This window comes from Phlebotomus papatasi, chromosome 2, assembly GCF_024763615.1.
Source record: "Phlebotomus papatasi isolate M1 chromosome 2, Ppap_2.1, whole genome shotgun sequence".
Lineage (NCBI taxonomy): Eukaryota > Metazoa > Arthropoda > Insecta > Diptera > Psychodidae > Phlebotomus > Phlebotomus papatasi.
The window spans coordinates 65,373,323-65,397,214 of record NC_077223.1 but is presented as its reverse complement, the minus strand read 5'-3'; the positions used below and the strand labels follow the sequence as shown (position 1 = coordinate 65,397,214).

The window sequence follows — 23,892 nt, the reverse complement described above, 5'->3', positions numbered from 1 at the left end:
GCTTGTTTTTGGGCTGATGAAATTCTTTTTTACTTCTTTTTAATGAATAGAATTATTCTCTGTTTCATTCAGAAACATAATATAAAAAAATATATGTAAAAAATATTAAAGAAAATTTATAAAATAATGATAAATACTGAAATAAGTCAGCATGCAGTAACTGGGTCGCCTTTTCCCTAATTCACTTTTAATTAAACCTTTGGATTTAAAATACTTTTTTTCACAAGGAAAAAACAAGAAATGTTTTCAATCAACCAGCTGTCATTAACGAAAATATCACTGCTAGAAAATTTTTAGTAAAGAATCCAGCTAGCACAAGATTGAAATGAGTCGATTACACTCACTTATTTAATGGATGAAAATATTTTTTTGCTTTTTCTCAAACTTGAATAATTATATTATGTTACAGTAGTGACTATATTACGTAAATAAAAATAAAAATATTATTTCAAGTGGATTAGTCATAAACGATCCAGATAGCGAAGCGCCCGGATTAGCACACTTGACTGTATGCGAAATAACGTGTATCAATGTACCTCTATCTCTACCTATTTCAATTCACCCCATTTTTTCAATTTTTTTTTTAACCGGTATCGATAAAATTTATCAGAAACGAAAGAAAGTAAGATGAAAAAAAAAACAAATAGTACTTGCAAGACTCTTCAATTGATGATACGATATATCAAATGAGGAGCCATTTAATCGTGTCAACAACGATTGCGCTCTGAACTTTTCGTCACGTTCAAATGGGGGTAAAAAGGGGTAAATTGAGTAATGAGGAGGAATTTTGGGGTTGACAAAATGTTCGTGGAGAGTGGTTCCTTTTTCTCAAGCAAAGCTCTCTTCTCGTGAAGTTTTGTTCCGTAAAGTTGAAAACAAACAAGTTAACGAGAAGAGGAAGTGAATATTTGACCTATAGAGGAAATCCCATTTACCCCAAAATCCACATTTTTCCACAAAACGACATGTGCACGAAATTACGAGTTAGAAAGAAAAGGACATCCCCTTGGTCAATATATAGGAGAAAGAACACTTAGAAAATGATCTCAAATTGCAGTTTTGGAAGTGAAAAGAATTCAAGAGGCGGAAATGGAAAATTTCTCAAATTGGTTCGTAAGTGCAAGGGGAAAAATACACAAATAAAATCGGTAGATATTCTATCGTGAAAAATTCAAGAGAACCATGGCTTCTCAATTTTTCACCACAACTAACCCTATCAGCTTGTCTTGAGTGTACTCGCAAGTCCAGACGAACCCTGGGGAAATGCAATATATATTGACTACACTGTTGAAAATCCTTTTTTTTTTTTAATTTGATAAGAAAAACGTTTGAAATTTTTATTGACTTTAAAAGACTATTGTACGATTTAGATGATTAATTTTGCCAAATACGAAATTTTTAGTTTTTGTGTGAAATATTAATCTGCTTAGAGTAAGTGTGCCAAATTCCGGCCAGCTTGCAATTTCGGCCACATTTTTTGTTCGTCGAATTTCCATGAATTTTCAGTTTTTGCATACTCTATAGATTATACTATGCAAAAAATAACAAAAAGTGTCGTATCGACAAACAAGATGATTTGAAAAAGACATTGGTAGAATTCCGGAAGGACAAGGAACTATAAGAATGAAGGTGGCCGGAATAGGCCACTAATGGCATGTCTATATTTTTATTCACTTTAAAATGTACTAAAAATGATTTTAGAGAAAATAAGGATGATAAACTGTCTACAAAGTTCCTGGGAACACTTTGGCGTTTGCATGCAACTATGCTGAAATTTGGCACACTTACCCTAAGTTCTTGAAATTTTCTTTTTCTTAGAATTTGGAGGAGTAGGCTTGTTATCGCGTGACTATACTTTACTTCAGATTTAAGCGTCCTAAACATTTATCAGTAAATATTTAAGTTAATTATTCAAAGTTATTTTATCTCAGAATAAAACGGTTTCTCTTTAGATTTTACTAGGGTAAGGTTTTCCAGGCTTCGAACACACTCTGCTTTTGAACACTTTATATTTTTCCGATAGTTTTTTAAGTCCTCTACATAATAAAGGACACTTTTCGTCAAAAATTGCTTTTTTGAAGGAATTCGCCTGCACCAGATGGAAACGTCAAAATTCTGTCAAAACTGCAGTTTTTGATGAAAATTTCTCCCAATTTGTAGAGACTTTTAATATATATATCAAAAATTTGCCCAAAATTTTTGAAACCTCAATTTTTTTTAGTGTAATAATGAATATAAATACAAAATGAGATGCGAGTGATGCATTATTTACTGCGTATACAGTCCTACTGCAAATAAATTGAAATAAATAGGAATGAATCATTCTAGAAGAAAGATTTTCTCATTGTTTCCTTCCAATTTTCCTTCCGGCCACCTTCCAATGCTACACTACATTATTCCCTATAAGAAAAATCCGGCGCGATCCAATGGAAATTCCATTGGTAACAGAATGGAATGTTCCATGCGTCCACTTGGTGAAATCCACCCTTTATCCCCCTGGATTCCCCTGTAGAAGTACATTGTAATTTTGCATTGGCGCGTCACGCAATTTCCATGGGAATCTACCAGCCTCGGTGGTGGTGTTATCCAGTGGAAATCCATGGGCAGTCCCGTTGAAATTCTAAAGCTGCCGCATGGTAATTTCCACTGGTACTCTATGGGAAATCCATGAGTACTCTCGGAAAATTGGCCGGTATTTTCCCATGGGACACCAAGGGAATTCCTGTGGTAAGTTCCGTACCTGGGAGGGGTAATTTCCACTGGTACTCCACTGGCACTCCATGGGTGATCTCGGAAAACCGGCCGGTGTTTTCCCATGGGATACCAATGGCAACCCAGTGGTAACTGCTTTACCTGTGCGGGGTAATTTCCACTGGTACTCCACTGGCACTCCATGGGTGATCTGGGAAAACCGGCCGGTGTTTTCCCATGGGATACCAATGGAATTCCTGTGGTAAGTGCCATACCTGGGCCGGGTAATTTCCACTGGTACTCCACTGGCACTCCATGGGTGATCTCGGAAAACCAGCCGGTATTTTCGCATGGGATACCAATGGAATCCACATGGTAAGAGCTGTACCATGGCATTCCACTGGCAGACCATTGCATTGGAAATTCATGGATGTTAAGAAATGTTTCCTCTTGATGACTTGGTGCTGGAAGAGAGCAATGGCGATGCAACAGAAGATCCTCTTTTAGCACTATACTCTTCGAATGCGGCGAAAGTATTGTCATATCGATGATACTAAGAATCTCTTGGAGTTGACATGTTAATTCTATGCGACCTTCTTTTTTTATGCCTAATGAAATATCCCCATTCTATTAAAGAATATACTTTTCTGTAAGCGTTCAGGCAATTTTTGTACTTCAGATTATCGTTCAAGCTTGAGACTAAAGTAATAACACTGGTCATATATAGCAGAGAACATTTTATTTCATGTATTAACTTCACTTTTTTAATAAAATTAAAAAAAAAATAATACATTTAATTTAAAAAAATCTAATTAAACTTCAAATTAATTTAATGTTCAGATACATATATAAAAAATATTGACGTGATTGAAAAATTATTTACATTATAATGAATTACAAAAGAAGCAGGAATCGTTGATCACCTAGAAAGAAAAGTTGAAAAAAAATAACCGTTACTAGCCACTCATCCAAATTTTCATGAACATGACTTGATTTTTAGAGATAGGTATGCCTAGCTAATTTACGTAAATAAATGTGCACGCTGAAATTCCCCATTGACTAATAATAAATAATGCTGGCGCGACATTCCATGAAGGAACTGGGCCTTCCCGCAAGGAGATTTCTAGACATGCATTATTATTTTTTCTTGTACGGGATGAGGTTGTCAGTCCCATGCCCGTGGAATCAAGTGCAGTGAAGCTCACTGGATGCAATCCGAACACCTTTAACGCCAGAAAACTTCCTGGTGACCTAAAGGGGATTCGAAACCGGGACACTTGCATCATAGAGCGAGTGCGCTCTACCACTTGACCCATTGAGTGCCAAATATTCCATTGAATAATGGCTCTGAAAAATTACCCACAGCATATAAAAAATACAAATATTTACGGAAATAAAATTTTATTGGGATTTCTCTGAAATTTTGGTTCTTTTATAGACAATGGCTTCTCGCCGCATTTTTTTTAATATTCCCTTCATTAAGGAGTTGACGACAAAGCCCTTTCCACGATAATGGATCGTTTTCTTCCACTTTCTCGCAAAATCCGCCGAATTTTCGGCTGTCTGGCCTGCTTCCTGAGATTTGTCTTCAAAATTACCCAGTATTTCTCAATCTTCCGGACTGCAGGACAGGTTAAACATCTTTCTCACAGCCTCAGAATTGGAATCCTTTGAAAAGATGATCGTTGTGTTTCCGGGACCTTGTTTTAGTACGTTGATGATGTTTGCCGGTTCGATGGGGAGCAGCCTAAGTTTTATAGGTTATGAAACCATTCCTCTTTTTGTTTTTATAGACCAAGCTCCATAAAAAAAGAATAATGATGGGACCCACCTCTTTCCATCTGCAAAGCTTCTCAAAACACATTCATATGTTGTCTAATGATGAATATGAGAATAAATATGGCCTATACAACGAGTGATTCGGGATTTTCTGCCGTCTTGCCCGATGAGGTCGGTCTTGAAGTCGGTGGCAGCCGCAGATGTTTTAAGAGCAAATAAATCTATCTATCTATCTATAAAAAAGGTATATATTAAAGAGTAAAAGAGTACAGTAGAGTCTCTCAAATCTGAATCTCTCAAATTCGAACGCCGTTTAGATTCAAAATGTCAATTGTGAGGTTATGTTAGAAAGTTCGTATTCTTGGTGAATGAAAATTATATTTATGTGCTTCTTCCTGAATGTTTACATACATTATGGTCGTGCAAAATGAAAAGGAAGTATGTTACCACTAAGACTTGAGAGAAAGTACGGGAATTTCATTCAAAGTACAATTTAATCTCACACAAATTTCGTTAGTTTTGAAAAAATCGTTCGAATTTGGGAGGTGAGAAATGTCAAAAATACCCCCCGAGCGTTCGAATTTAGAAGACTCTGCTGTATTTAGTAAAGAGTAAAATAGGAAAAAGGATACTTACTAAAAAAAAAATCAAAATGTTCACTTAATTTCACTTCGAAAGTACAAATCGACAGGTCCGGAGGCGTCGATAAGCTAGTGGCGAGAATTATCGACACTAGCGACAAAAATGCAAGTTATTATCTCGATTGTCCATAAATGGACATTCGACAATAGCGATGGATCGCAATGAGACAGTTATCATTTCACCTGATTAATAAATTATCTTGAAATGACATCGACGAAAAAAAACGAAATCCGAATCCTTCTGAATCTGACTGCATATCATACGAATCGAAAATTCATCGTGCACACGCTACTTTAATTTACTACAATAGTGCTATTGTATGTTTTTTTTATAATTTGGTAGACTACAAATTATTAAAGACACTCACCTTACACAGCTTACGATTTAGACGATAGATAGATGTATGAGTAGATTCAGACGATTTTAAATCTCGCTGAGTATATGGCCCAGGTACTGCTGAAGTGTTCTTTGGTAATGGAATTGCTGGCGTTGCCTTCTTACGCTTTCTGCATGGCCTATTGCTGTCTTTGATTTGACCGACTATTTTGGCACAGGACTTCATCGCCTTATCGTGTATAATACGGTCTATAAAATATGAAAAGCTTATTAATTTTATTTGTTTATACAAATCCATTTCTATACAAGGAGCCCACATTGCTCAGGGCTTCTCTCCTATTTCTTCCAGAAAATCGTAGATATTGTATAGGATTTCCTTGATCATTTTATTGAATGTACCCAAAATACTAACGCTGATCAGATTATTCTTCATACTTTCACAAGGAAATCCCCTAAATTCTTAGGATTGTGTTGTAAATTTTCAGAAATACCCAAGATAAAAGTGTTTGTTGTAAGATTTGCCAGAGAAGGGAAGCAGTATGAGCCTCCTTATCAACATGGGTGTCTATAATATATTTAACAAAATATACAAGAAAATCCCAAAAATCTCACGTTTTCTGCGGAAGCGCAGTAAAAATCTTCTGAACAATAAAATAAAATTAAAAAAAAAAGAGAATATTTTACAAAATATATAAGAAAAATCTAAGAAAATCTTTGCATTTTTGGAGGAAGTAGGTAAAATCTCTTGTTCATTATAGCTTTCTTGGGTATTTTCAACAAAATATACAAGAAAAAATTTTGCATGACTTTCCGGAAAGCGAATAAACAGCAATAAAATGGATTTTATGTGCTGTTGAATTGTGAATATATAAGAAAAATCCGGCGCGATCCAATGGAAATTCCACTGGTAACAGAGTGGAATTATCCACGCGTCCACTTGGTGAATTCCACCCTTAATCCCCTTGGATTCCACTGGTGAAGTATATTGTAATTTTGTATTGACGCGTCACGCAGTTTCCATGGGTATCTACCAGCCTCGGTGGCGGTATTACCCACTGGATATTCAAATATCTCAACTAATTTGGAAAATATTCAAGAAAAACTTGTGACTCAAAGTTGATTTGGACGGTATTTTCTTTTCTAAATGGCGTCTTACCTTGTCAACACAAAGAATGAGACGGAGAAGATGATTTTTTTGTGTTTCGCGCACTAAATTTCTTTATTTCGCATTGAAAACCGTTTCACTTTATTTAACTAGTTCTATTGTTCATCCCGCACACTTTTGTCACTGGTTTTTCAAAGTTTTAATTGTATTTTTTCACAAATAACTGCACAAGAACGAATTCACTACGACTTCCAGAAAAATCCGTGAGCAATGCGCGTGCGCTGAAAATGGCGTTATTTACTCATCGAACGCATCATCGACTCGTCGATTACATTTGAAATACAGAGACCGTTGTGATAAATTCTTTCGATTAATATTAAAATAGACATATCGCAGAGTGAAATCTTTTTTTTTTAATAAAATAGAACACTGGAACTTTCCATGGTGCTCCACACAAATTCTTCTGGAATTTTCCACCTGGGAGTAGGAATTCACCACTTTGAAGTTTCTATGGGAAAACCTTCGGAGTGCCCATGGTGATTTCCATCCATCACCAGGGAAAATTTCACTGTTGTTTCACTCATATAACCGTGGTGAGAAACCACAGGATTACCAGTGGATATTACCATGTGTATGAGTGTATATAACCGTGGGAGAACCAAGGGTCTTCCACCGGATGTTTACACTGGAATATTCCACTGGTACTCCACATGAATTCCTTTGGGATTTTCCATCTGAAAGATGGAATTTTCCACCTGGAACTTTCTACGGGACAACCCTTGGACTACCCATGGTGATATCCACTCATCACCCTGGAAATTTCCACTGTCATTCCACTCATATAACCATGGTGGAAAACCAGAGGATTACCAGTGGAAATTTCCGGGGGTATCACTGAAAAATCCCTTAGGAAACCCCATGGACTACCACTGGATATTGCTGCTGGAAATTTCCACTGGTATTCCGCACGGATTCCATGGGAGTCTACCCGTGGTATATCTCAAAGGGAAAACCACTGGATTAACCCTGGTGTTTTCCACCCATATAAAGGGAAATTTCCGTCCTTATTCCATGCGGAACACCAGGGGTAAGAATCCAGGTGGAAAGCTAAGGGATCTCCAGTGGTTATTTCCATGGGCACTCATGGAAATATCCGGTCTGTCATCCGTGGCTGGATCCATTTCTTATAGGGTTTTATGTATTGGAAGCCAAATGCAATCTCTATCCAGACCCAATCCATTTTGGTCTGTAAAAGTCACTTTGTTGTGTGTCTCCCGTCTTCATTCGTGGCAACCAATACGATGGGTAGTAATGTTTATTTTCCGGAAATTACCTTCGGATCAATAAATTCATTTTATAAGGCAATAAAATTACCGATTTTCCTTACACTTTTTTCCTTATCACCCTCCAACACTTCTTTTTTAAATTTCGCTTTCTGTAATCTTACGTGTTTCTCCCAAAATAAGGTGAGTGAAGCATGCATCGATACAAAAATGTCGGGTCGTCATTTCAAAATAAAATGACTTTCTTCAAATTGTGTATCACTTTTTTAATAATCAATATAATACTTTTTGCAAAAGACAATAATTAGTAACAAGGAGCAAATAATTTTCAATAAAAATATTACTTCAATTTGGGATGACGATCCGACCTTCTCTGTCGATAATATCCTTCACTTGCCTTATTAATCTTCTTAAGCATTCTTTCACATCTTTTGTTTATCATTATCACATTAATTTTTCATTGTCGTGACAATTGATTTTCATGACATTTCAGCATTACCCGCAAGTTGCTTTGTAAAGGAATTTCATTCTTTTTGCCAAATTTTCTCTTCACCCCAAAATGGTATTTTAATTGAAAATTCTACCCAGCATTTGTAGTGTTTAAATTAAATTAGCTTTGGAGTGACATTTATTCGTTATGCAAATTTAATTTTATTTACCGCAAAAAAAAGATATATGACGACAAATAATAAATCATGAGAATTGGAAGAGGCAGAAAAAAAATAAAGTAATAGTTTTACTATCCACAACAGAAAAGAATGGAATAATAAAATAAAATCACAACAGAATGACATTGAATGTGACATGAATATAAATATTTCTTCAACTAAATTTTTTATTCAATTTTTATGATCAAATAACTAACCGAAGAAGTCCTCACATTTTCGCATTGACGTGTAGGATTGCCCTTACACGTACCAAATTTTTACGCAATTGCATTAATTACAAATTTATTATTAAATAATATTGTTTTATGAATTTTCGTGTTCTATTTTATTAACCCCATACATTTGGGCAATTAAATAATATTTATAATAACATTTCGAACATTTCTATATAAAATAGGTGAAAGCAAGCTACCTTTGGACGACTTAAACTTTGGAGTTTTTTTTCTATGTTCTTAATATATTTTTCCCGTTTCCCTTTTCTGAAAATTTGAGGCATTGTAGGGGAAGTGCTTATAATTTTGGACAGTCTGCATATAAGCATCGATATCCTAAGTTTGAAGTGCCATATTTTCAATACTAATTGACTTTTCTTGTTACTCTCTTTTCAGAAGGATTGTTTAGAAACTTGGCAAGCTATTTATCATCTCATTTTTACTAAAATTAGTTTTAATACGTTTAAAAATGAATTGATATGTAGAGGTGAATTTGACTCTTATTTTGGACAACTTGGTTATTAATTTTTACAACTTGTCTGTAAATTTGGACAGATAATCCGCCTCAACAGGAGGATGCCCATTGTTCTTCATTTTATGAACCAATCTTACCAAGTCCTCTTCCTGGTCATGTAAGGGAAACGTGGAATGTCACAAGAAGCCCAGAAACTTTCCATATCATTCATTAAAGTGAGTTGACTTCGGTACTCCAAGTACGTGCGGATTCGCTCATTCCCTGCCCTTTCCGGGAGCCTTTCAAGGCACTTCTCACTGCATCTCTTTCGTAGAGATGATGCTCCTTCATTTCTCCAGGCATTTGTCCAACCTAGTCATCACAAAAGCTAAAACTTCACGAAATTTCGTGAGAAAAACACCTGTCCAAAATAAGAATCATCACCTCACTGGTGAATGTCTTAAAAAATTTCCCATTTTTCACACGAAAAATATAATTCACAAGGCAAATCTCACTTCAGGTCAAATGTACAAATCATCAGTAACGTGAATCAACACAATATTCAATGAATATTCAATAATATCACTCAAAAACAGCGAACAAACTTTGTTAGTACTTCACCAAAACTAAATAAGACAGAAGTAAACAAAAAGTTCTGTCATATTTCTCGTAAGCAATTGCTCACACTGAATTTTCAACAAAGCAATTTCAACTCAAATCATATTCAAATTTTAACGTATTTAGTGTTAAAATCTTCCAAAAAGAACAAATATTTAGATAGAATTCATTATTCATCAAATATTGGAATAAAAATCCATCATTTTAATCAATTTATTTTTAGTGTCCAAAGTTATCCTCAAAGTGTCCAAAATAAGAAACTGGACAAAATTAGAAGCATTTCCCCTACTAGCTATTAACAATTCATTAAAAACATATTGAAAACAATGAGTTGTTGGAAACTTGAGTCGTCCGAAGGTAGTATACTTTACCCTACAAATAATACTAATTAATAAAATAATACAAAATGTATTAAAATAACCCGTCATCAGTTTGTTATTGGTTCATGTGACTTTGTTTAGAAATAAAAAGAAAGAAATTTTTTCTATCAATATCTTTGAATAGCTTTCAAATCTAATGAAATGCTTTACTTTAAAACGTTTACCTAAAAAACGCCCTTAAAGCGTTATAATTAGAAGCCGACAATCTTCCTATACTTTACAGCAATTGTTGAAAAGAAAAAGGGAAAACATGAGATCTGCACAATTTGAGAACTTCATTGTCCAAGAATACTGAACACAGGGAAATTTAGCAACATAGCATTACATGCTTTACATAAAGGCTAATTAGTATGCTGAAAAAAGGCTCAATTTTCCAGGTATATTAAAATTATGACACTCACTGTGATATTTTTTAATTTGTTTGCAAAATGCCCGGGGCAGATCGGCACACGCACTGCCTGGGGCAGATATCTGAAATCACTTTTTTGCTTTCTTAAAAGTAATTTTGGCTATTTTTCATTATTTTTAATAAAGGTAAAGTGCCCTCAACTTCATCGGTGGAATTATTCATTCAATTTTATTTGCATTTGCAATAATATTTAGCCAATATTTCAACGACCCATATGATCAATAATTTCATAAAAAATACATATCAGTGGAAATTTCACAAAAATTTATGGCGAGATATAAAAGAAAATCGAATATAAATATTTCTATCGGTCAACTTGGGAGCAGTTTACCTTATTTATGAGATTACATTTATGAGATTATATATTTATGAGATTATATTTATGAGAGAGAACAGTAGGGTAGAGTCAGTACTTTTCGCCACCATTAAGCTTTAGGGGCCTCGTAAGATGTGATATTTTTGTCAGACTAAAATGAATTTTTGTATAAAGATACTTTGAAGCAATATCTATCTATATATCTAGGATACGTCTCGAGAATTTTAGAGAATCTCATTGAAAAATATGCATTTTCCCCAATTATGCTTGTTCCAGTACTTTTCGCCACCTGTTTTAAAACGAATTTCAATTAATTAAGAGACGTAATAACGTATTGGGATATTAGAACAGTAAATATTATCAGTGTTAAAATGCTACTTATTCTTAAATGCCTTATATTAGTTGTTTTATATTAGGTGGCGAAAAAGTGCTTACATGGCGAAAAGGGCTGACTCTACCCTATATATAATCTCTCGATTTTTTCACGTCCCCAAAATTCCACTTTCCACACCCCGGAGACCACTTTTGTCAACAAATCTTCACGTTTCAGACGATTTCTGAGAAATTTCGTCATACTGTTTGTCCGTCTGTCCGTCCTGCTGTCATCAGCTCTAGAGGACAAACGGTTAGAAATAGAGAATTGGGACCTTCGGGTGACCCCTCCATAAGTCGACGCAACACTGAGAAAAAACGGGGGCGAGATTAACTTTTTTTCCTCATAACTTTAACACTTTTAAGGTGTAAAGTATATCAACTTTTTTTAATGGTAATTTTACACCTCTTTAAAAGTAAAATTAACATGAGAAAGAGTAACTTTAACCCCTAATACACCTAAAAAGCTTAATATTTACACCGATTTCGGATCAATGCTTCAGGGTAAAATAAACATTTCCGGAATGTTATTTTAACTTTTTCGGATTTCTTTCAGTGAAGGATCGTTAACGTGCCCTTCATTTTTCCCCTAACCCTCCTTCAAAACTATGTTCAAAATACCGTTGAATCATTCCTAATAACGGTTTTTTCAAGGTAAAAGGTTAAAAAGACACTAGAGAGTGCATTTATCAAGTGAATGGGGCCATGTTTGGGTTTGTTGGAAAGGTCTTGAAATTTCCTATAAAACCAAACTGGGTTCCAATCGGTTTTGAATGGGTAATAAACCGGTTAACAATCGATAAATAATTTTTATCTGAAAATCAATCCTATTACTTTTAAAACTATTTTGGGGGATCTTTTGAGAGATTTATGAATGGGTTCAAATCGGTTGAGAACCGGTAAACGGTAAATGATGCGAAAGTACTTTTGAGATATATAGCATCTAAGGCACGAGTTCGAGCATTTCGCAAAACCTGGGACGCTTTGCCACCCTTTTTTTTTGAAATTTGGAAGCACCATTTGAGTTCTTTATTCATGCCACTGAAGTTTGTCGTGATATAGTTTGTAAAATAATAATGTAATAATATTTGCGGAAAATTTGAAAAAAAATCTTCGACCAATGCTGACGAGGAGAACATTACCTGTTTTAGGGCCCAAATATATTTAGGTTGATTCTCGAGAATATTTGGATTGTATAATTTGGCGGTAAAGGCTTATCCCAAATTGTTATATATTAAGTACTCAAAATTATACATATGAAGCCCTTTGTATATATTCCATTTACATAATCGCATAAATTTGATTTTATTTGCGATTTGAATTATATAAGTCTGCATTGATCGTCGTTTCCAGTGCAAATTTCAAGACAGTTTTCACATTATACTTTGATTATTGAACTTCGTTTAAAAGTAGTAATTCTTCTGAAACATTCTGTAACCCCGAATGCTCTATCAACTCTTCTTCGAAAAAAAAAAATACATATCTCTCGTTGAGATTCAAGAATACATCTTCAAATTCTTTCTTCATCTTTAAATTTTGGTTTTAAAATCTTTTCTATACAGGTCCAATTGTGACATTATATATCGCTTGGATGCAGTGTTCTGGATTTACCTGCAATCGTTGAATATTTTCTAAGCTAATACAGTATTTAGATTATTTTTCCTTTATTTGCGCATATGTGATTAATTTTCGATATGCTGCGCGGAATTGCAGTACTGTAGGATTGGTATTGGATCCTAGACGTGACCTTACAGAATTCAAAAATAACTCTGCAGGATCTTGACTCAAATTATAGGTCTTTAAGCCTATTGGATTTAAATAAGTTTTATAGTATTTTTTATAGTTTTTTAATATTTTGGGCAAATTTTCAATGAATCCAAGTTCCAATGCAGCTCATATGAGTAGTTGTTTCTTCACATTTCGTGGGTTGGATCAGGAACTGTGCTAATTGCATTTGCTTTGTGTCTGCATTCGTCTGCATACATCGCTGCCTGGCGTTTGCAAGGAATGCAGACACAAAGCAAATGCAATTAGCACAGTTGCTGATCCAATTGACGATTTGTAAGTGGAGATACTTCCAGATTATTTACGGTTAGACATTTTTTGTTTATCCTAAAAGTAAGTTACCAACCAATATACATTTTCGCCATTGAACAAAGGTTTTCAACACTGTTGAAGTTTTCCTCTCGTATTGCACCTTCGCGTCCAAAATCTGATCTGTTGCGACTATTTAATATTTAATACATCAAACGTATCGTTAATAAGTTTACTTGTTGCTTCACTTCCAATGCATTGTGGTAGTTAAGAACATCTCGGCAAAAATCTATTGCGTCCGTAGCAGACTTACTAAGCAATTGCACGCACGGCTAACCTTTGATATTCTTTTTATTTTTATTTTTTAAATTAGACGTGGACTCCCTTAAGTTTGTTGCCGAGATGTAGGGGAAAGTGGTCTGCCTTTGAACGAAAAATGATGTTTAAAATTTGAGATTTTTTTCAGAGTAAACTATACAACATGAGTTTTACTTTGCACTACACCAAAAAAATCTCCTGTTCATTAAGCTTCTATGCTTACCCCATTCAGGACTCGCAAGTCCTCAGTTTTTCCTGGTGAGGAACTTGAAAATGTGATGTCGATATATTCAAAGGCAGCCTGCATGGTCTGCCTTTGAATGTGGTTGGGCAGCCTTTGAATCTTAATTTTTCACTGAGAATATTAGGTCTGTAACATTAAACGGCCCATCATTGATTAGCATGCACCCTAATGCACTCAATAAAACCACCACTGTAGTCAAAAGTCATTATACAACAACATTTTTAACATTTTTCTGAAGCACTGTTTTTCACTTGAAAATTTGTAATAAAACGCCATTGAAGTTGACAATTGTCAGTTTGAAACATCCTGGCCGGAGCAAGATAGCATGTTATAAGTATTTGTATGACATTCGTCAGAGAAAAGTAGGAGTTCTGTTCTGCTCCCGGACAGGAAGCTGTCAGATGTTTCAATGTATGAAAAGAGAGGATTCAAGGGCACACAACATTAAGATTCAAAGGCTGCCGCAGAGCAATATTTGCAAACCTTTATCACCCACAAAATTTGTCTCATCTGAATCAAAATGTATTTGGAGAAATTCCATCCAAGAATAACCTTCTTTGACTCACAATAGAAGACATGTTCGAAAAATTATTTTGATTATGAAAAAACACATGAATTGTGGAACATTAATATTACAGTTTAGAACCCAGTTTCATTTTTTTTGCCCTAGCACCTAGAAAATAAGAGCTAGGGTCTGCATTTTTTGATGACCTGTGAGGATTATGAATAGCTATCTAATAGTTAATAGAAAAGAATTTATGCTTTAAAGAAAAATGAAAAAATTACAATATTCAAAGGCTGCCGCATTCAAAGGCAGACCACTTTCCCCTAGGTATCAGGACCAAAACTGTTCTAAATTCTCTTAGTTTTTTCCCAATAAGGTTTTTTAGTAGAACAAATTGATAATTTTGCGTTATAATTGCTCGAAAGACTCCTTTTAGTGGACACGTCAAACTTGTTCAATTTTACTCAAACATAGGAAATACATAGGAATCTAAAATGGAGAAATATGATTCGAAACTTCTTTTTCGAAATAAAAGTCCCCTACAAATACTCTCTTTTCGAAAGCCCTGTTTGTTTGTGTTCGAATGTGTCGGATATTAAAGGTTTTCTGCATCACCTGCTGTTTGTTTCTCAAGGGATATTTATTTTTCCTCGAAAATGTGCATGTTTTTAGCACTTTATTATTCTGATGTGCTTCTACATAATCGACTTTTCATTGGTTAACGCCACAACTGTTTACCTTAAACTCAATTTCGAATTTTCATACTATAAATTTTCGTACAAGATTGGGAAATTTTAGTGAAATATCACATCAAAGAGCTGTTAAAAGAACTACTTAATTATTATGAGGGGAATTTTAATAAAATAAGAATATTATGAGGAATATTACTTTGGTTTTCGAGCAAGAAGGATTTTAGCCACCACACGGACAAAACGAGAAGTAAAAATATCTTTTCTTGATTTTCGAAACTGATCTTCGAATCTGTGAATTAAGCAAGTATTGAGAAAATTTATCTTCACTGTGGGAGATTTCTTTAAGATGTACAGGTACATATGGTGCATATTACAATGGATTACATCAGTGCATTTCGAAATTCCCCAATTCCCCATATAGAGAAAAAACCTAAATTTAATTTCGGTATTTTTTTTGTGGAACGTTAGCAACAATCCCCAAAAGTTTTGAAAAATATTATGCAGATATTTGCATGGGAAAAGTTCTTTCAAAAGCCAAATTTAAAATGTATTTATTCATTGAATAAAAATATTAGCATGATTTTATACCAATTTTTTTTGCATACAACATGCAATTTTAATTGCAATATTTTGTGTTTCTTTCCTATTTATTTGCAGGTACAAAATAGAAGTGGCTGGTAAAAGTCTTCCGGTGTTGACGAATTTGGACAAGGGTCGCTATGGGGTGATAGTGTTTGAGAATTTTGATAAATATTTGCATATGGACAAGTGGAATCGTGAATTACTGGATAAATACTGTCGGGAGTATTCGGTGGGAATTGTGGGATTCATTAGTGCCAGTGAGGAGACACTTGTAGGTGCACAATTACGTGGTTTTCCCATTTATATCCATACAAATCTTCGACTCAGGGATGCCAGTTTAAATCCCCTTTCGCCAATTTTGCGGTTAACGCGAGCCGGTGATACGGCTTGGGGTGCTCTACCTGGGTCAGATTGGGCAGTCTTCCAGCACAATCACAGTACGTATGAGCCATTGGAATGGGCTCAGAGGAATACCCTGGACTACCCAACGGATGGCATTGTGCAGCCACCGTTGGCGACTGTGGTGCAGGATCATGGGAAATTCGATGGGATTCAGAGGGTGCTGTTTGGGGCTAGTTTGCGTTTCTGGCTCCATCGGTTACTCTTTCTGGATGCCCTCTCGTACCTGAGTCATGGGCAGCTGAGTCTGAGTCTCAATCGGATGCTGCTTGTGGACATTGATGATATTTTTGTGGGTGAACGTGGGACACGTCTGAAGCCGGATGATGTCCAAGCCCTCATTGTCACGCAGAAACGTCTGGCTAGCCTCGTGCCGGGTTTCAAGTTTAATTTGGGCTTTTCGGGAAAATATTTTCATCATGGAAATCATGATGAGAATCTCGGTGATGATATGTTGTTGCGCAATGTAGATCAATTTAATTGGTTTTCTCACATGTGGAATCATCAACAACCCCATCTCTATGATAATCTCACAAATCTCGTTAGTGATATGATGCTTAACAAAGAATTTGCCCGTGATAAAGGTATTCCCGTGGATTCGGGCTATTCCGTCAGTCCGCATCATTCGGGCGTCTATCCAGCCCATGAACTCCTGTATATGGCCTGGAAGAAGGTCTGGGACATCAAAGTGACATCCACTGAAGAGTATCCCCATCTAAGACCAGCAAGACTGAGACGTGGATTTATCCATAGGTAAGTACAATATTTCTTCCCCATCATTTTGTTAAAGGAAAAGTTTTCAATGAGAAAAAAAATCTTGCAAGTTTGAGGGAAAAATTCTGGTATTTCTCAATGAATATCGAGATGGAATTTTCCATCAAAGAATTTTTCTGTTGAAAAAAAAGTTACCTTTTGACAATGTACAGAAAAGAAGGATATTGAAGGAATTCATTAAAAGTTTGTGGTATTGAAATTATATTATGTTGATAAGGAATTTAATTATACATTTTTGTGACGATTGAACTATTGAACTTTATAACTTTGACGTTATATTCAAGGGGACATTTACATAGTTTTGGAGTCATTTCGGAAATTATTGAATTTCCTTTATGTATTCATAAAACGAATATTTTGATAATTTTTAAATCTAAAATTTACCAATGACTCTTTGAAATTAGGCAAAATTATTATTGTTATTCTGTAATATTATATTATTATTATATAATTTATTATAATTCAAAAAAGATAAGTCATTTAAAGCGGTACCGGCTAAGGTTACAAAATCCAAAATCTAGAACACAAAAATTCCGAATAGCGCTAAAACTCCGAAAACCCAAATCCTGAAAAAGCAAAATATCGAATTGATCGAAATAGTAAGTGGATCCAATTCCCGATTAGCTAAAATCTTGAATTAGCCAAAATCCCGAAATGCCTAAATCCCAAGAAAAAAACAAAGTCCTGAAAAGCCAAAATCCTGAAAAACCCAAAATACAGAATGGATTGAAATTCCCAAATGAATCGAAATTCCTAAATGCCAAAATCCAAAAAAGGGCAAAATCCTAAAAAAGTCAAAATTCCCAACGTAAAAATCCTGAAAAACCCAAAAATAAAATTGAACAAAATCCCGAAATGCCAAAATCCCAAAAAGGCAAAATCACGAAAACAAAATTCCTGAATATCAAAATCCCGAGTCGCCAAAATCCGGAATGAGATGAATTTATACGAAGGATAATGTGTGCCATAATCTGCTAAAACACAAAATTATTGTTTGTCTGAATCAAGTACGGGTGCAATCATGGGAGTAGCTATGACACTTTTAAGAACTCAGCAGTTTTATAGGAAATTTTTACTGCTCTACAATTTAGTCAAAGCGATTTTCCTTTATTTTATAAGGAAAGACATAAATCGAGCTGTTTTCTAAAAGGTAATTTTGTGATCATTCTCAAAAATGTTGGGGCAAATAGTAACAGACATGGGATATATTATCACATTTTGATTTAATTTACTACGGGCTTCTGTAAATTAAAAAAAGGCATTGAATAAACGAGCAGTAAAAAGTCAAAGTTGGTCAGCAAAAAATCCGAAAAGATCAGTAAAAAATAAAAAAATGGTCAGTAAAAAAATAATAAAAGGGCAGTAAAAAGTTAAAAAAAGGGCAATAAAAAATTAAAAAGGAGCAGTACTTTATTAAAAGCGTTCAGTTAAAAACGAAAAGAGGTCAGCAAAAAATGAAACACAATCAGTAAAAAATAAAGTGGTCAGTAAAAAAAAACATGATCAGTAAAACGTAAAAGATGATCAATCAGTATAAAATAAAAGTGATCAGTAAAAAATAAAAAGTTGTCAACAAAAAATTAAAAATGAGCAGTAAAAATATTCAATTTGGTCAGTAAAAAATTAAAAATGATCAGTAAAAAAAATTTAAAACAGCAGTAAAAAATTAAAAATGAGCAGTAAAAAATAAAAAGTAGCCAGCAAAAAAAATGAACAGTAGGAATATTCGAGTTGATCAGTGAGAAATAAAAAAAAATGATAAGCAGAAAATTAAAAATCAGAAGTAAAAAATAAAAATTGGTCAATAAAAAATAAAAAGTGGTCAGCAAAAAATTAAAAACGAGCAGTAGAAATATTCGAGATAATCAGTAAAAAATTAAAAAGTGATCAGCAAAGAATTAAAAATGAGCAGTAAAAAATTAAAAAAATGGTCAGTAAAAAAATACAAAGTGATCAGTGAAAAATAAACATTGGTCAGCCAAAAATTAAAAAAGAGCAATAAAAAATAAAAAATGGTGACCAAAAAATTAAAAGTGAACCGTAGAAAATAAAAAGTGGTCAGTAAAAAATAAAAAAATGAGCAGTAAAAAATAAAATGTGATCAGTAAAAAATAGAAAGTGGTCAGAAAAAATAAAAAGTGATCAACAAAAAATACAAAGTGATCACCAAAAAATTAAAAGTGGTCAGCAAAAAATAAAAATTGATCAGTTGAAAAATAAAATATTGTCAGTAAAAATTTAAAATTAGTAGTAAAAAATAAAATATGATCAGTAGAAAATCAAAAGTGGTCAGTAGAAAATAAAAAGTGGTCAGTAAAATATAAAAAAATAAGCAGTAAAAGCGTATGTATGTATGTATATACAAGTCCTATTTAGTTTTTCGAAGTCAATCAAGATTCACTGAGGCTCTCAGGATGGAATTTGTGTATAAATTTCCACCAAAAGGCTGAAAACAACTTTGTTTTTATTTCATTATGCACTGCCTTATATTCCTTTTCGCAAATTTTTCTGGTGCATAGGGTAAAGTGGTACAAGTTGGACATTGATACAAGTTGGACAATGGTATAATTTGGACAGCGCTTTTTGTCTTGATAAATTTAGTACTTCATTTTTATTTGTATATTTTTAATGCTTTAGTTTTATAATTTGGTACCTTGTGCTTCAAAACAAATTTTGTACTATATTTATCAAGAAAAAAGCCATGTCCAACTTGTACCGGCGAATTGTCCAACTTATAACACTAATTCCAAATTATACACTTTACCCTATAGAATTATTGTCGAATTATTATTATGCCATTTTGTACATTGTTCAGTTTACAAATTTATTATTCGGTTTACATTGTGTATCAGAAATATATCAATCGTACCATCTTGAAGTTGAAGTTAAGCCATCTTGAAGTTAAAAATTATTCAAGAAGAGGGTTTAAAAAAATTGTTAACCTTTTAATTAATTAATTGACGAAATCGGGTAAAAATTAGGCTTTGACTTTGAATAATTCAAAATGGTGAATTTTCCGGTGGTAGGTGTCTAAAGACGAAATGTTAAGCATGTTTTTGTGCAAAATTATAAAAACATAATTTTTAACCTATTTTTGGGTGATAGGAAATGCATGAAAGGGGAGGGGGAAAAATAAAGAAACTAGTTTCGATATAATGTCATTAGAGGAGGGTCATCGAAGACCGGAAGTTGATATCTCTTACCGTTTGAATTTTGTATGGGTCAAAAGACTGAAAAAAAAAACTGAGTGAAAAATAAAAAAAATTTCACCGATATTTATGCATTACCAAGTTTAACTTACAGTTTAACTTCTTATTTATTTTTTACTAACAACATTTCAATTTTTACTGATCAGTTTTTGTTTTTTACTGACCACATTTAATTTTTTACTTTTCACTTTTATTTTTTTTCCTGACCAATTTCTATTTCTTACTGCTCATTTTTAAATTTTGCTGACCGCTACTAATTTTTCACTGACAAAATTTTATTTTCTAATGCTCATTTTTAGTTATTTTTCTGACCAATTTTTATTACTGCTTATTTATTTATTTATTTACTGCTCATTTTTAATTTTTTACTGACCACTTTTCAATTTTTAACTGATCAATACGAATATTTCTACTGATCATTTTTAAGTTTTTGCTTACCACTTTTTATTTTTTACTGCTCATTTTTAATTTTTCACTGATTTTTTTAAATTTTTTTTTTGCTGCTCATTTTTAATTTTTTGCTGATCAACTCAAATATTTTTACTGCTCATTTTTAATTTTTTACTGACCATATTTTCTTTTTACTGGCCATTTTTATTTTTTTACTGATTACTTTTTAATTTTTTACTGATCAACTCGAATACATCTACTGATCAATTCGAAGATTTTACTGACCAAATTTAACTTTTTACTGACCAAATTTAACTTTTTACTGGCAAAATTTTACTTTTTACTGACCAAATTTTACTTTTTATTGACAAAATTGAAAATTTTTGATGATTATTTCGAATTATTTGCTGATCACTTTTGACTTTTTACTGACCATTTATTTTTTCCCGATTTTTTTTGTCGGCGGTGCTTATAAAAACGAATCAAGATTAAAAATGCTGCATAATTCTACTCAGGTAGAATATTATTGTTATTTCATTATTTTACATAAAAAATTCTAAAACGCTCAATGCGAGTGATGATAATTTCTAAAGGGGCGTGGCCTAAAATTATCTTAGGAAATTACTTGCACTTAGCCGTTTATGCAAAATTTTAAATATTTATAAAAATTATAGTTACCGTATCAAACTAATTGATATGGAATGAAATGCAACAAGAAAAAAATGAAATATTAAAAGATTACTTTGAATATCGATTTTCCTATAATTTATCCCATGTATTTTTTTTTGTTATACGCATTGTCAAGTCATCTTTATTCAAAAATGCAAATTTGTGAAATTGTTTTGGAAAGTTGAAAGCAAAATTTTCACAGGATATTTTATTTGCTTTTATAATGTCAGGCATCCCCACGGGGAATTGAAATTTCTTCTTTCACATGTGTGAACTTTCCCTCACGCAGGAATATTATGGTTCTACCGAGGCAAACTTGCGGCCTCTTTACACACACCATGTACATCGATCGCTACCCTGGTGGTCGGGAGAAGCTTGATGAATCCATCCAGGGTGGTGAACTCTTCCAAACCATTGTCTACAATCCCATTAATATCTTCATGACGCACATGTCAAATTATGGCAGTGATCGTTTGGCATTGTATACATTTGAATCCGTGATAAAGTTCCTGCAATGCTGGACAAATTTGAAATTAACCTCAGCACCGCCACTGCAACTGGGTGAAACATATTTCAAACTCCATCCAGATGAAGTGGATCCTGTTTGGGGTAATCCATGCGATGATGTGCGTCATATAAAGATTTGGTCAAGGAATAAGAGTTGTGAGAGTTTACCGCGTTTTCTGGTGATTGGACCACAGAAAACGGGTACAACAGCTCTCTATACCTTCCTCAGTATGCATCCCAGTATAGCCAGTAATCTGCCGAATCCGGATACCTTTGAGGAGATACAATTCTTCAATGGGATCAACTACTACAGGGGCCTAGATTGGTATATGAATTTCTTCCCAGTGCAGAGCAATGGCTCAGCAAAGTACATGTTTGAGAAATCAGCGACCTATTTTGATGGGGATTTTGTGCCGAAGAGAGCTCATGCTCTCCTGCCTAAGGCAAAAATTATCATGATCCTGATATCACCAGCAAAACGTGCCTATTCCTGGTATGAGCACATTAAGGCGCACGGTGATTTAATTGCCAACAATCACACTTTCTATCAGGTGAGTGAATAAATTTATATATATATTTTGTGTGTATTAATATATTTGAAATTAAGATAACACCAAGAACATACGGTATTTCTCTTTATTTAATGTCTCATTTGCACGTAGGAAGAGTTGGGAATATTATCGGAGTGGGAAGGATATTCCTTCTAATTTTCTTTTCCATAATTGATGAACCTGGGAAAATCTTTCTTAGTGGTTTGTTTCTGAGATAAAATGTCTTTGTGGTGTACTTTAAATCCCTTAAATGTGTCTCGGCTAAAATACAGAGGCTTGAGGTCTGGTAATTTTATTTTTAAATATTACAAAGTTATGTTTAAGAGTGTTTCTTTTTTTAAAATTTATTTCCACATAATTTTATTTTTTGTCAGAGTAAACAATTGGTTTCCAGATAAAATTTCATGAGCCGAAAAATTAACAAAAAAAAGTTAGAATTGAAAAGTGAATTTGAATTTAATTATCCTGATTTAGATGAACTTTAATGTCCAGTTGATACAGGATATTTCGAAATGAAACTCTTAACGCTATGTGCCAAGGGTGCAAACCCAAACAGAGTTTAATTCTTCAATAGTGTCTTGGATAAAAGGTAAATGGACCTCTATTTGCACAAAAAAATGTTCATATTCGAAGAATTCAAACTGATTTTCGAATTCTCACACTAAATTTTCGCACAAGGTGAGGAAAAATTTATAAAATATCACACTACAAAGATCGCAAAAGAGTTGTTCAGTGATTATGAAGTGATTAAATAAATGGGACAGGAAGAGTTAAGCGTTTCTGCTTTGTGTTTTTCCACACAACATGTGTGAAGACCAACACATTATGACAACTGACCACTTCGGAATTCGAAAATGCACTTCAGCCCCCTTCCTGGATTATCAAGAAGTAAGAATGTTCCTTTTTTTGGCTTTTCAAATGGTTTGCGAAATCTTCGTTTTTTCCATTTTGGTTTTTACACTTTTGTGTTTCCCAGTTTGTCTTTGGAATCTTTGTCTTTTTCTTTGTAATTTTTGTTTTTTGGAAATCTTGTCTTTCATATATTTTAAACAAGTATATTTTATTAAATAAAATAATGATATTACAATGGTGTTTTTTGAAGTTTTTAGTTTCGTCATTTTGGGCAAAGGGGAATTTACTGTGTTTTAAAAAAGTTATCAGTATCGCCTGTCGGAACAAAGGGAAATTTTCTGTTTTTGGGAGGTTTTTAGTTTCGTCCTTTGGGGAAAAGGGAAATTCTCGGTGTTTTGGGAAGTTTTTAGTTTCGTCCTTCGGGGCAAATGGAAATTTTCTGAGAAAGGGGAAATTTTTGGATACTTGTGCAAAATGTGTTACAGACAAAATTTATGAAAATTCTGCAAAATGTATAAAAGACAAGATTTCCAAAGACGAGGTTTTCAAAAAACAAAAATTACCGAAGACAAAGATTCCAAAGACAAACTGGGAAAAACAAAAGTGTAAAAAATAAAATGGAGAAAACGAAGATTCCCGATCCCTTTTCAAATAGATCTTCGTATTTTTCAAACAAGATTTGTGACTGGTAAGAATCGGAAGCATTTCGATTCGAAAGCTTCATTTTGAAATAAAAGTTCCCTGCTCAGCTGTAGTCTCACTCATTTCTGCTTATCTTTTCGAGCACAAAATCTCTATCTTCGAAATCTCTGTTTGTTTATGTTCGAATATTTTGACATTCATGCGATATAAAATCAACTGATTTTTGTTTTTCTTAAATTTTTAAATGAATTCTTAAATG

At 33.6% G+C, this 23,892-nt stretch overlaps 1 protein-coding gene and 1 long non-coding RNA gene across 2 annotated transcripts in view; one reads left to right on the top strand and one right to left on the bottom strand.

Annotated features, from left to right (window-relative positions):
• The window catches only part of LOC129803880 (bifunctional heparan sulfate N-deacetylase/N-sulfotransferase), a 195,440-nt gene that overhangs the window by 147,503 nt on the left and 24,045 nt on the right, over nucleotides 1-23,892 (top strand). The window contains exons 4-5 of the mRNA XM_055850745.1: nucleotides 15,716-16,792; nucleotides 21,371-22,139. Of these exons, the coding sequence (XP_055706720.1) occupies nucleotides 15,716-16,792; nucleotides 21,371-22,139 (1,846 nt within the window). The remainder of the gene's footprint in view (nucleotides 1-15,715; nucleotides 16,793-21,370; nucleotides 22,140-23,892) is intronic.
• LOC129803915 (uncharacterized) lies at nucleotides 3,414-5,552 on the bottom strand. Its single transcript, XR_008751913.1, has 2 exons — nucleotides 5,480-5,552; nucleotides 3,414-3,614 (listed from the first exon to the last, which is right to left on the bottom strand). It is a non-coding gene; the product is annotated as an uncharacterized LOC129803915 (long non-coding RNA).